We start from the raw sequence: 13826 nt of genomic DNA, 5'->3' as shown, positions 1-13826 counted from the left end.
CTACTTTTATGCATGGGTTTGAATGGGGGTCCCATGAGCTTAGCTAGCACCACGTTGAGGTCCCATCCTGGCGGTGGGTTCGAAATAGGAGGGTGAAGTCTCTTTACTCCTTCCATGAAGGCTTTAACCACTGGTACTTTCCACCACGAGACCTTGTTATGGGATGTGGTGTAAGCCGAGAGGGCTGCCAGGTGTACTTTCAGCGAGTTAAAAACCAACCCTGCATCCAGCAGGTGGAGCATGTATGTCACAACGTTGGAAGGAGTGCAATCAACCGGGTTGATTTGTTTATTCTGGCACCAGATAACGAATCTTTTCCACTTATCAAAGTAACAGTGCCTTGTATTTGGTTTCCTGGACTCCTTTAGAATGTCCATACACCTCTGTGGTAATTTGAGATGTCCAAACTCTATGACTTCAGGAGCCATGCTGCTAGGTTCATAGAGTTGGGTTCCTGATGCACTGTTTGACCCTGTTGCTGGGACAGTAGGTTGTACCAGGCTGGGAGTCTGATGGGTTCGCACACCGCCATCCTGCGTAGGTGTGGAAACCATGGTTGTCTCGCCCACATGGGAGCAACTAGGATGAGCGTCATAGATTCCTTGTTCATCTTGTACACCACCTTCCTGATGAGAGGAGTTGGTGGAAAAGCGTACGCAAACATCCCTGACCAGTTCATCCACAGGGCATTCCCTTGGGAGTCCGGCTGGGTGAACCTGGATGCAAATCCTGGGCATTGTTTGTTTTCGCTTGTGGCGAATAGGTCTATAGTGGGGAAACCCCACTGAGAGAAGAGATCTTCTACTACGTCTCTGTGAAGGACCCATTCGTGTTCTTCCGGGAGGGAGTTTCTGCTTAGAGCATCCGCTAGGGAATTGAGCTCCCCTGGAACATGTTGCGATGACAGGAAGATGTTCCGTCTGAGTGCCCATATCCATATTTTCTGGGCAAGCTTGGACAGATTTGGCGAACGAGTCCCCCCTTGCTTGTTCAGATAGAACATGGCTGTCGTGCTGTCCGTCCTGATCTGCACCGACAAGTTCAGTAGATGGGGCTCGAACGCCCTTAGCGCTCGGAATACTGCCAGAAGCTCTAGCAGATTGATGTGGTTCTTGGCTACTGAGTGAGACCAGAGACCCTGAGCTGTGTGGTGGAGATGGTGAGCTCCCCACCCAGTCAGGCATGCATCTGTAGTCACCACGGCTTGTACTTCGGGATCGTAAAAGGGTTTCCCCTTTGCGAGATTCTCTCTTGTCCACCAGTGTAGGCTCTGTACGAGTGTTGGCGAAACGACCACTAGATCGTCCCAATGACCACTTGCCTGAGACCACTGTTTCGCCAACCATTCCTGCATGGGACGCATGCGCAGACGCGCGTGGGGGACCAGGTAAATGCATGACGCCATCATGCCCAGTAACCGCATAGCTTTGCGTACTGTTATCTGTTGACCTGACTGATAATGCGGAATTTGCAGAAGTATATTCCGAATTCTCTCTTCCGAAGGGAAGGTCAATCCTTTCTGAGTATCTAGGATAGCTCCTAGAAACTGTTTTGAGGTGCTTGGCACCAGACTTGACTTTTTCTCGTTGATGGAGAAGCCTAATTCGTGGAGGAGGTCGATAGTCCTCTGAATGTTTGACCTGCAAATTCCTGGGGTTTCCCCCGTTATGAGCCAGTCGTCCAGATAAGGGTACACCGGGATTGCTTCCCTGCGTAGGTGTGCAGCCGCCACCGCCAGTACCTTGGTGAATACCCTTGGTGCTGAAGCTATCCCGAAGGGCAGTACCTTGAATTGGTAGTGGCGACTGTCCACCTTGAAGCGCAAGTACTTTTTGTGCGCTGGGAGCATGGAAATATGAAAATAAGCATCTTTCATATCCAAGGTTGCCATGTAATCCCCCTTTTTTAGGAGGGGGATTACCTCTTGTAGCGTGGTCATACGGAATTCTTGGGGCTTGACATATTTGTTGGCAGGCCGTAAGTCCAATACTGGGCGCATTGTCAAATCTTTCTTTGGCACAAGGAAGTAAGTTGAATAGATACCCTTGTTTACCTGGTGTCCTGGGACGAGTTCTATCGCGTCCTTTTCTAGCAGAATGGCGATCTCCTCGAGAAGGATCCTTTGATGTTCTAGGGAGTGCACTCTTTGTCGTGGAGGATGATTCCGGGGACGCTGCAGTAGTTCTATACAATATCCTGCGGATACTGTTGACAGCACCCATCTGTCTGAGGTGATCCCTTCCCAAGCCTGGGTGAAGGTGGAAATGCGTCCCCCTACTGGGGTTGCGTGGCAAGGGACCCTGAACTGAGCGTCACTGTTTTGGTGGAGGCGTGCCCCCGCCCTTGTTGGGGCTGCCTCTGCCTCTTCCACGACCTCTCTTGTTACCCCTGCCGTAACTCTGGGTAGACTGCTGGTTGTTATTCCATTGTGTACCTTGTCCCTGGGCATAGTTGCCTCTTTGTGAATTTTGGCCGCGTGGGCGACGAAAATTATTGTTCCCCCTCTGGTTAGGGGGTTTGTTGGTAAGCTGGCCAAGGGATTTGAGAGTCTCATATTCATCTTTGGCATTTTTAAGTGCGTCTTCGACCGCTTTCCCAAACAATAGGTCGGGTTCCACTGGCTTGTCTATTAAAGAAGCCTGGGTTTCTGTCTTGAATCCCGACTGCCGTAACCACGCATGTCTCTTGATAACAGTACCTTCTGCTATCAATCTCCCTGCGTTGTCAGCGGCGTCGAAAGTTGCTTTTAAAATGCAACCAGACACGGCTCTCCCCTCTGCCGAGATCCGAGCCAGCTGGCCCTTTAGCGGTTCTGGAGCAGAGGCAATGAGCGCCGCGACTTCTTCCCATTGATGGCAATTGTAACTAGCCAACAGGGTGGTGGAATTCGCAATCCTTGCCCTTTATATACAGAGGGTCAGACTGGGCTGCCCGGAAAATCTTTTCAATTCTGGGGTTGACAGCTCTGGTGAGGTTAGGATTCACCAGGGAAGGATCTATTCTTCGTTGGATGGATTTGAGGATAGGGATGGTCTGAGCGACCGGTCTTCTCTCTCCTACAAACTCCTCCGCGAAGTCCCTTTCCTCCTGTACACCGTGGGTGTCGATGTGGAAGTGTTCCGCTGCTCGAGCGAGAACCTCGTTAAGGAGGGGCTGGTTATCAACTGGAGAGTCAGTAACTGGGGCTTCGCTTTGTACTGGGGAATCTACTCTGTAAATTTCCTGCTCATCTTCTCCCTCCTCCAGGTCCTCATCCTCTGCATAGTAATCTGTCCCGGTTTGTTCTTCCATAAATGCAAACTCCTGGTCCTCTTCAGGGAAAACTTGTCCCTGATAACTGGGGAGTGGAGTAGAATATGGAGTGGAGTAAGGCTGAACCTTGAAGGGTTCAGGTCTTTCGACCCGGGGCTCTTTACTTAGCGGGATAGGATCGGAGGAGCCTGAGGGTGTGGCCCCTTGAGGGTTATATGAAAGAAAGTGTTCTGGGTTCTTATCATAAAAATCAGCCAAGGAAGACATCCTAGACATAACCCTGTCTATGTCCTCACTGGACCATTCCCTGGAACAGGGTATTACTTTAGCAGGTGATTTATTTTCAAGGGTAGACTTGTGTTTGCTTGTCTGCTTAGGCTTTACAGGGGTGGAAGGCTGTGCTTTCCGCTGTTTCCCCCCTTCTCCGTGCATGGAAAAATGTTTTCCCTGTCCCTTGGGGGCCCCAGAGACTTTCGACGCCTGGCGTCGAGGGTCTGGAGAGGTATCTGTGTGCTTCGGGCGTGGGGCCTCACTGATGTTAACCGCGGTCTCGGTATCTTGGAGCGCGGCCTGGGGGTGGAAGTCGTCTTCGTCTCCCGACGATCGAACTTCCGTTAGTGTGTGTAGCGAGGCACTCTTGGCAAGAGTGGATGATTGCCTTGCGTCGTGAGGCGATCTCGATCGAGAGCGCCCAGAGGACACCGAGTCGGACCGTTCTTTTTGTGCCTCTTTCCGGGAAGTCGACGTCGTCGAGGTCCGGTTGGTCTTAGTGTGTTTAGTGTGTGTTAGGTGTGTAGCGCTTGCGTCGCCGGGGGTCTTCCCCATAGCCGCCCTGCCGGACGACCTTCCGAGGTCGGGGACCTGCGCTCGTCGGCTGTCTTTCGACGCCGTAATGCCCTCGCCGTCCGAAAGTACGGCGTCGCTGCCATCGCTGAAGGCGCCCTCCGCTGCCATGGCCTCCTGCCTGGCGTGGTGGGCCCAACGCTTTGTCGAACGGTCCTTAAGTGTCTTAGGTTTAAACCTACTACACGCTCTGCAGTTCGCTTCGGGGTGATCCCTCGGCAAGCAGAGATTGCACGTGGCGTGCCTGTCGACCCAAGGGTATTTGCGATTGCACTTGGGGCAGAATTGAAAAGGGGTACCCTCCATACGCACCTTAAGGCAGCGGGCTGCTAAGTGTAGGAATATATATAAATGTAACTATATATCAAGAGTGAAGAGTATGTACCACCCCCCACTCTCCCTACTTGTAAGGGCCGAGGCCAGCGGCCTACTAGGCCCGGGCCGAGGCCAGCGGCCTACCGAGGCCCAGATCCGTCGTGCAGCAGTCGACGGTCGATGACTTCTCCAGCCGTCGTCGAGGTTGAGGGTCGACGTTGGGGTGGGGAAGGGAATGAATAAGAATTAAAATTATAATAACAGCAAAAGTATGGCTAAGGCCAGGGAACTCCGCAAGATGCTTCCGACCAGTATGGCGGAAAAAAACAATCTGAGGATCCTACACGCGTGAGGGATCTTGGGTACAGTGGACGTCACACTAGGGATAGTATTACTGGCACGCCTGTGTCGACGCCCATTTTCGACTTTCGAAAAACAAACTGTAATACTCCGCAGCTTCCACTAGATGTCGGCCTATGCACAGCATGTGATCTAAGCAGATTCCACAAGCCTCAGAAATATATATATGGGATACATTACTCACCGTAATCGTATTTCTGATGCTTGTATCTGCTTAGATTCACATGCTGTGCATAGGCCGACATCTAGTGGAAGCTGCGGAGTATTACAGTTTGTTTTTCGAAAATCGAAAAAGGGCGTCGACACAGGGCGTGCCAGTAATACTATCCCTAGTGTGACGTCCACTGTACCCATGATCCCTCACGCGTCTAGGATCCCCAGATTGTGTTTTTCCTGACATGAGGTAGCATGAGGAGTAGCGTGAGTACAGATAGTCCAAGCAGATAGACAGAAAGGTAAGAACTACAAGCAACCATGCGCCTTCTCTCGGAGGGGAGGAAGGGTGGGTCGCATGTGAATCTAAGCAGATACAAGCATCAGAAATACGATTACGGTGAGTAATGTATCCCTTCTGAGGCTTGTGGAATCTGCTTAGATCACATGCTGTGCATAGATTAGCGAGCAGTACCAGAAGCAGGAGGTGGGATGTGAGAAGGGTCATGAGCAAACAGGTGTCTTAGAACCGCTTGTCCCACTTGTGTATCTGTCTTGGAATGAGTGTCAATGCAGTAATGCTGAGTAAAAGTGTGAATAGAGCTCCAAGTAGCTGCTTTGCAAATGGTGTCGAGGGGAACATTTGCAATGAAAGCCAGAGTGGCCCCAATGCCTCTAGTAGAGTGGGCCCTTGGTGTAAACGGCAGAGTCTTTTTAGAAAGAGAGTAACACAGCTGTATACAGTTGATAATCCACTTAGAGATAGCGCCCTTAGAGACGCGATCCCCCTCTCTGCCTGTAGCTACGGAGACAGTTGATCTGTTTTCCTTAGCGGTCTGGTTTTATTTACATAGTATAAGACCGGCCTACGCACATCTAGGGTGTGTAGTTTCACCTCAGCCGAGCTTTGTGGGTTTTGGAAGAAAGCCGGAAGCTCGATGGACTGGTTTACATGGAACTTGGATATGAATTTTGGTGAGAACCTAGGGTGTGTGCGTAAAACCAGTTTGTCCTTGTGGATAGTAAAGAAAGGATCTTGCACTGACAGAGCCTGAATTTCACTGACCCTTCTTATGGAGGTAATGGCTACTAAGAAGGCAGTTTTATAAGTCAGGTGTTTGAGACTACTTTTATGCATGGGTTCGAAGGGGGGCCCCATGAGCTTAGCTAGCACCACGTTGAGGTCCCATCCTGGCGGTGGGTTCGAAATAGGAGGGTGAAGTCTCTTTACTCCTTCCATGAAGGCTTTAACCACTGGTACTTTCCACCACGAGACCCTGTTATGGGATGTGGTGTAAGCCGAGAGGGCTGCCAGGTGTACTTTCAGAGAGTTAAAAACCAACCCTGCATCCAGCAGGTGGAGCATGTATGTTACAACGTTGGAAGGAGTGCAATCAACCGGGTTGATTTGTTTATTCTGGCACCAGATAACGAATCTTTTCCACTTGTCAAAGTAACAGTGTCTTGTATTTGGTTTCCTGGACTCTTTTAGAATGTCCATACACCTCTGTGGTAATTTGAGATGTCCAAACTCTATGACTTCAGGAGCCATGCTGCTAGGTTCATAGAGTTGGGTTCCTGATGCAGTGTTTGACCTTGTTGCTGGGACAGAAGGTTGTACCAGGCTGGGAGTCTGATGGGCTCGCGCACCGCCATCCTGCGTAGGTGTGGAAACCATGGTTGTCTCGCCCACATGGGAGCAACTAGGATGAGCGTCATTGATTCCTTGTTCATCTTGTACACCACCTTCCTGATGAGAGGAGTTGGTGGAAAAGCGTACGCAAACATCCCTGACCAGCTCATCCACAGGGCATTCCCCTGGGAGTCCGTTTGGGGGAACCTGGATGCAAATCCTGGGCATTGTTTGTTTTCGCTTGTGGCGAATAGGTCTATAGTGGGGAAACCCCACTGAGAGAAGAGATCTTCTACTACGTCTCTGTGAAGGACCCATTCGTGTTCTTCTGGGAGGGGGTCTCTGCTTAGAGCATCCGCTAGGGAATTGAGCTCCCCTGGAACATGTTGCGATGACAGGAAGATGTTCCGTCTGAGTGCCCATATCCATATTTTCTGGGCAAGCTTGGACAGATTTGGCGAACGAGTCCCTCCTTGCTTGTTCAGATAGAACATGGCTGTCGTGCTGTCCGTCCTGATCTGCACCGACAAGTTCAGTAGATGGGGCTCGAACGCCTGCAGCGCATGGAATACTGCCAGAAGCTCTAGCAGATTGATGTGGTTCTTGGCTACTGAGTGAGACCAGAGACCCTGAGCTGTGTGGTGGAGATGGTGAGCTCCCCACCCAGTCAGGCATGCATCTGTAGTAACCACTGCCTGTACTTCGGGATCGTAAAAGGATTTCCCCTTTGCGATATTCTCTCTTGTCCACCAGTGTAGGCTCTGTACGAGTGTTGGCGAAACGACCACTAGATCGTCCCACTGACCACTTGCCTGAGACCACTGTTTCGCCAACCATTCCTGCATGGGACGCATGCGCAGACGCGCGTGGGGGACCAGGTAAATGCATGACGCCATCATGCCCAGTAACCGCATAGCTTTGCGTACTGTTATCTGTTGACCTGACTGATAATGCAGAATTTGCAGAAGTATATTCCGAATTCTTTCTTCCGAAGGGAAGGTCAATTCTCTCTGAGGATCTAGGATAGCTCCTAGAAACTGTTTTGAGGTGCTTGGCACCAGACTTGACTTCTTCTCGTTGATAGAGAAGCCTAATTCGTGGAGGAGGTCGATAGTCCTCTGAATGTTTGATCTGCAGATTCCTGGGGTTTCCCCCGTTATGAGCCAGTCGTCTAGATAAGGGTACACTGGGATTGCCTCCCTGCGTAGGTGTGCAGCTGCCACCGCCAGTACCTTGGTGAATACCCTTGGTGTTGAAGCTATCCCGAAGGGCAGTACCTTGAATTGGTAGTGGCGACTGTCCACCTTGAAGCGCAAGTATTTTCTGTGCGCCGGGAGCATAGAAATATGAAAATAGGCATCTTTCATATCCAAGGTTGCCATGTAATCCCCCTTTTTTAGGAGTGGGATTACCTCTTGTAGCGTGGTCATACAGAATTTTTGGGGCTTGACATACTTGTTGGCAGGCCGTAAGTCCAATACTGGGCGCATTGTTAAATCTTTCTTTGGCACAAGGAAGTAAGTTGAATAGATACCCTTGTTTACCTGGTGTCCTGGGACGAGTTCTATCGCGTCCTTTAGGAGCAGATTGTAGACTTCCTCGAGGAGGATCTTTTGATGTTCTAAAGAGTGGACTTTTTGTCTTGGAGGGTGGTTTCGGGGACGTTGCAGTAGTTCTATACAGTACCCCTTGGATACTGTCGACAGCACCCATCTGTCGGATGTTATCCCTTCCCATGCCTGGGTGAAGCTGGATATTCGTCCCCCTACTGGGGTTGCATGGGAAGGGACCCTGAAATGAGCGTCACTGCTTTGGTGGAGGCGTGCTGCCTCCTTTACTGGGGCTGCCTCTGCCTCTACCACGTCCTCTTCTACTAGCCCTACCATACCCCTGGGTAGACTGTTGTGAGTTGGTGTTCCACTGTGTACCCTGGGTGTGGGAATAGCTATTTCCTCTATTGGAATTTTGGCCGCGGGGGCGACGAAAATTGCCGTTCCCTCTTTGGTTAGGTGGTTTTGTAGTTAACTGGCCAAGGGATTTGATGGTGTCGAATTCCTCCTTAGCGTTTTTTAGTGCGTCCTCGACTGCCTTTCCAAACAGGAGATCACTTTCCACTGGTTTGTCTAAGAGTGCAGCTTGTGTTTCTGCTCTGAATCCCGACTGTCTCAACCAAGCATGTCTTTTGATGACAGTCCCCTCTGCTATAATTCTACCCGCATTGTCTGCGGCGTCTAAAGTTGCTTTTAAAATGCAGCCTGAGACGTTTCTTCCCTCTGCACAAATGTGAGATAGCTGGCTCTTAAGGGGTTCGGGAGCGGAATCTATTAGTGCTGCCACTTCTTCCCACTGATGGCAGTTGTAGCTGGCCAACAGTGTGGTGGAATTCGCGATTCTGGTTTGGTAGGCTGCCGTGGAAGCTACTTTTCTACCAAAACCATAGAGTTTCTTACTTTCTTTGTCGGGGGGAGCCTCCGAGGAAGATAATGGGGTTCCAGCTCTCTTGCGGGTGTTAGTTACGACTAGAGAGTCTGGCTTAAGTTGGCCTCTAATATATAGAGGGTCCGACTGGGCTGCTTTAAACAGCTTCTCTACTCTCGGGTTTACAGGTCTTGTCAAGTTTGGGTTGACAAGGGATGGTGCTATTCTGCGTTGAATAGATTTCAGGATGGGAATGGTCTGGGCTACTGTCTTCCTTTCCCCTATTAGTTCCTCCGCGAAGTCCCTCTCTTCTTGGACACCTTGTGTGTCTATGTGGAAGTGGTTAGCTGCCCGAGAGAGCAGTTCATTCAGTAGGGGCTGATTATCTATTGGGGAATCAGACACTGGGGCTTCCCTTTCGACTGGTGAGTCCATTCTGAAAATATCTGGGCTATTTTCTGGCTCATCCTCGTCTTCGTCCTCCCCGTAATAATCTGACACTGCGAGATCTTCTGGTGTCTCAAAATCCTGGCCCTCTATAAGGGAAGAGTCTCCTTGGCCTGTAGGGAAAAGGCAAGAATAGGGTTGGACCTCGAAGGGTTCTGAAGCCTTTACTGGTGTCTCGACCCGGGGCCTTTTATTTGAAGGGATAGGATCCCTTGAACCTGAGGGAGAAGATTCCTGAGGGTTTAAAACTAGTAGTTGGTCAGGGTCTCTTTCGAAGAAATTTGCTAAGGAGGACATCCTTGACATTACTCTGTCAATGTCCTCGCATGACCAGAGTTTTGAGCTTGGGGTGACCCTGCTGGAACTCTCTATGGACTGTCCCTGAGAAGACTTGGACGGGGAAGTCAGTTCTATTGTTGTGGGGGATTGCAAGGGTTGTTTCTTTGTTGCTTACCCCCTTCCCCGTGGGTGGAAGTGTGTTTACCCTTTCCCTTATCTTTCGACGCCTGGCGTCGAGGATCGGAGGTGGAAACCCTGTGTTTCGAACTAGGCTTCGAAACTGGGCCCTCCTCACTCCCAAGTGATGTACCCTTTCCCTGGGGTGCAGGCTGGGGATGGAAGCCGTGTTCGTCTCCGGACGAGTGATCGTCCGTGATGTTAATGGGCGAGGCACTATGTGCAAGTGTGGAGGCTTGCCTGACGTCGTGCGGCGACCTCGACCGGGACCGCCCAGAGGACGTCCTTTCGGACCGCTCCTTTTGTGCCTCTTTCCGAGGTTTTGACGACGTCGAATCTCGGGTGGGTTTTTTGTGTTTAGCGTGTGTATGTGTAATGCTCTTGTCGCCGGGGGACTTCCCCATAGTCGCCGGGACGGACGACCTTCCGAGGCCGGGGACGTGCGTTAGGCTGTCTTTCGACGCCTTGGTGCCCTCGCTGTCCGAAAGTCCGGCGTCGCTGCCGTCGCTGAAGGTACCCTCCGCCTCCATAGCTGCTAGCTTGGCGTGGTGGGCCCAACGCTTGGTGGAGCGGTCCTTAAGAGTTTTTGTCTTAAACCTGCTACAGGCCCTGCAACCCGCCTCGGGGTGGTCTCTGGGCAGGCAAAGGTTGCACGTAGCGTGCTTATCTACCCAAGGGTATTTTCTATTACACTTGGGGCAAAACTGAAAGGGCGTACCCTCCATACGCGCCTGTGGGCAGCGGGCAAGTGTGTGTAGGTAAGAAGGTGTTTCTAACCGAGTGTGGAAGTGTACCACCCCCCACTCTCCCTACTGTAGGGCCGAGGCCAGCGGCCCAGGCCCGAGCCGAGGCGGAAGCCTCAAGGCCCAATCCGTCGGGTTTCGACGTTGATCTCCTCCCCGGTTCGGCGTCGAGATGCTGGTCGACGTAGGGGTGAGAAAATGGGGCAAATTAGAATTATTTTTAAGTGTAAATATGGCAAAGCCAGGGAACTCCGATGAAGTGCTTCCGACCAGAATGGCGGAAAAAAAACAATCTGGGGATCCTAGACGCGTGAGGGATCATGGGTACAGTGGACGTCACACTAGGGATAGTATTACTGGCACGCCCTGTGTCGACGCCCTTTTTCGATTTTCGAAAAACAAACTGTAATACTCCGCAGCTTCCACTAGATGTCGGCCTATGCACAGCATGCGATCTAAGCAGATTCCACAAGCCTCAGAAATATATATATATATATATATATATATATATATATATATATATATATATATATATATATATATATATATATATATATATATATATATTTAATTAAACTTGACCGGAAAAGAGGTCAAAATAAATTGATCATATGTTTTAGGTTAAATGTTTTTTAGGTCAATTATGCCAATACCTTTTCTTCCACCTCATCCACTCTCTCCGCCACCTCCTAATCATGCCACATATCGCCTTCCAACTCTGACAACCTTCTCCAAAAACCCACAGTGCCTGAGTGGAGCTGGGTTTTTATACAGGGTGCTCGCTCCTCTTTCTGGGCGAGTCTTCTGGTAAAGTACATCTGTGTTAGCAATTAGACATTGGATCCGTTTGGCTGTTCTTCCTTCAGACACCTGTGGAAACTTTGTGTTCAGGTTATTGAGCAACTCTATATTTGGCATATCGCCATTTTGGATCGTACTCTTTCTCGCTTGTACCTTTCAAGGCACTGCCTTGGCTGCACTGAACTCTTCAGAATTGTAACTATATATAATCAATGTAAGGACAAAATAGCATGCTTTTAAAGGGATGCATGTGAAAATGCTGAATCCTTTACTGTCAATCCCGAAAATCCCAACCTTTTTTTCTCCATTTGTTTTGCACTTTTTTCCACAAATATATGAGGGGGGAGACCCCCTGCAGCTTCCCTTCCACATCCCCTCATTCCCAATTAATATCCCTACCCCACTTATCAATATTTGTGCGAAAAAGTGCAAATATTCGACTAGAAAACCCCTCCATTTATGGGTTCACAGTAAAGAGTTTGATATTTTCGTCCTATCGCCATTTAAAGTGACTCTGTTCCGGAAGCCGCATTGGGCAACCATGGGATTATATGCTCTTAGTGAGTGAAAAAGGGCTGCATTGGCAGGGGGGCTTAAGTAGAAGTCTACATCCCAAAACCTAGGTCCGTGAACCAAAAAATATGAAGGGAAAAGGCAAACAATTAAGGGGACCCCAAAAAGGGCCTAGAGAATTCTCAAACAGTGAGGCTCTGGTAAAAGCCTCATTGAAAAACCAGCTAGATTCTAATTATTTGGCATCTCTGGTGTATGAGGTCCTGGGAAGTTAATAAAGAAAGCAAGGCTCTGGCTATCTGAAAAAAGAATCAGTGTACACGCTTTCCAGTCCCCAAAATGGAGCTATATAAGCATGTGGGTGTGTTCGAGGGTTGGGGGTTGAGGATGGTAGGGGTGGAACTTAGGGTGCGAGTGGACTCTTATGTACAGTGGCAACCCTGTGCTGTGAAAACGCGATCCCCTCATGGAATACTCCATGCATATAGAGCAATACAATTATGCACTGTACATGTTCACCCATAGAATGTAGCTTTAATGCTGGGGTCCGAGACGCCCCCCTGAATCCCTCCAAGCAATGAAGCTGTTGCCACAGGCTAGGAGTGTGAGACAGTGTGTATTGAAAAGAGGTGCAGCCATACTTTTCTCACTCTCCGAGTTCGAGTCGTTTAGAGGCTTCATCGGCGAGCACAGATGCTGGAAGTAGCGATGGCCCGCCTCACACTGCCACACCGCTGTGGTATAGTGCCCAAAGAGGGGGTCCAGCTCAGACAGCAGTGGCTCGTACGGGCAGCGGCTCTGGTGGTCTTCATACCAGAACACCAGGTCCTTCATGCAATTCACGTCCCGCCGTCTTTCTGGAAGAGAAAAAGGAAAAAAAAGGGGTTAGGACAGCAGTGTCTGAATTTACTAAAGAACAAGCACAAACTTTGAGATACAGAATATGAAAGTGACTGGACTTCACATTGGCATCGCTCTCTGCCTGTACTCGTGAACAGGGTTTGATTGTAGCAAGGCGACAGCAGACCTGGGCATAGGACACATCCCCTAGTGTTAGTGTAAAGGGATGTGAAGGTAACTTCATGGCTAGTGCAGCCTAACATCTGCACTTGCAGACAAAGCCATAGGAGGCTTGAGCAAAGCCTGTATCCTACTCCATTCTTCTCCCTTCTTCAGAGCACTTGAGTGTATGAGTAGAAGTGGGAAGGTACTGGCAGGGCTGGAATCTATGGGTGAGGCGAATACGTAGGGTTTCCTGTGTCCTGGACCCATCTCAACAGCGTTGGAGTGTAAAACTGAGCCCAGTGATTAGATAAGCTGTAGCAGGGTAAGGATTAGAAGGAGACATCAGCACCGCTTCTCATCCTTCTCCCGCTCCATTGCTCTGAGTTAAGTCAGGGGGATAAACAAATGTTTCAAGCTAATAGAGAGGCAGTAAAAGTCACTTGCTTCTTGAGGTCGCTACCTGCTCAAAGGACATGCACAAACCTTTTTCTCCTTCTGAGGATGATACATTGAACACCAATACATGGGGTAATAACACCCGTTATTGGTTTTCTGGAAGGGTGTCCCAAGCAAGTTTATCTATAGGTCCCAGGAGAGCCGGACCTAGGCGACATTGATGGTTGCGAGACCTTGCGTCAGCTGCCCAGGTGCCGGCTGCACAAGTAGGCAAAGAAAGTGCTGAGTGCCCAACACTTCAAGGGGCAGATACTCAATAGCTTTGATATCCTGCATCACTCTCTGAAGACACATACATTACAGGCATTGCTCTTCACTTGCCACTTTATAGAGCGGGAAGCAAAATAAATGGGAATGTGATCAAAAGCATTCTTCTTATAAGTTAAGTCTTAGCAATATGCAAGTTCAGCATTAGTGGCTCTTTCAATAAA

General features: G+C 49.8%; 1 protein-coding gene across 1 annotated transcript in view; it reads right to left on the bottom strand.

Annotated features, from left to right (window-relative positions):
• Positions 1–13826, bottom strand: part of ZNF653 (zinc finger protein 653) — a 412702-nt gene that overhangs the window by 304563 nt on the left and 94313 nt on the right. The window contains exon 3 of the mRNA XM_069604215.1: positions 12576–12791. Coding sequence (XP_069460316.1) covers positions 12576–12791 — 216 coding nt within the window. The remainder of the gene's footprint in view (positions 1–12575; positions 12792–13826) is intronic.

Source organism: Ambystoma mexicanum, chromosome 3q (assembly GCF_040938575.1).
Source record: "Ambystoma mexicanum isolate Mex_15411 chromosome 3q, UKY_AmexF1_1, whole genome shotgun sequence".
Classification (NCBI taxonomy): Eukaryota; Metazoa; Chordata; class Amphibia; order Caudata; family Ambystomatidae; genus Ambystoma; species Ambystoma mexicanum.
This window is presented reverse-complemented; position numbering and strand designations above follow the sequence as displayed.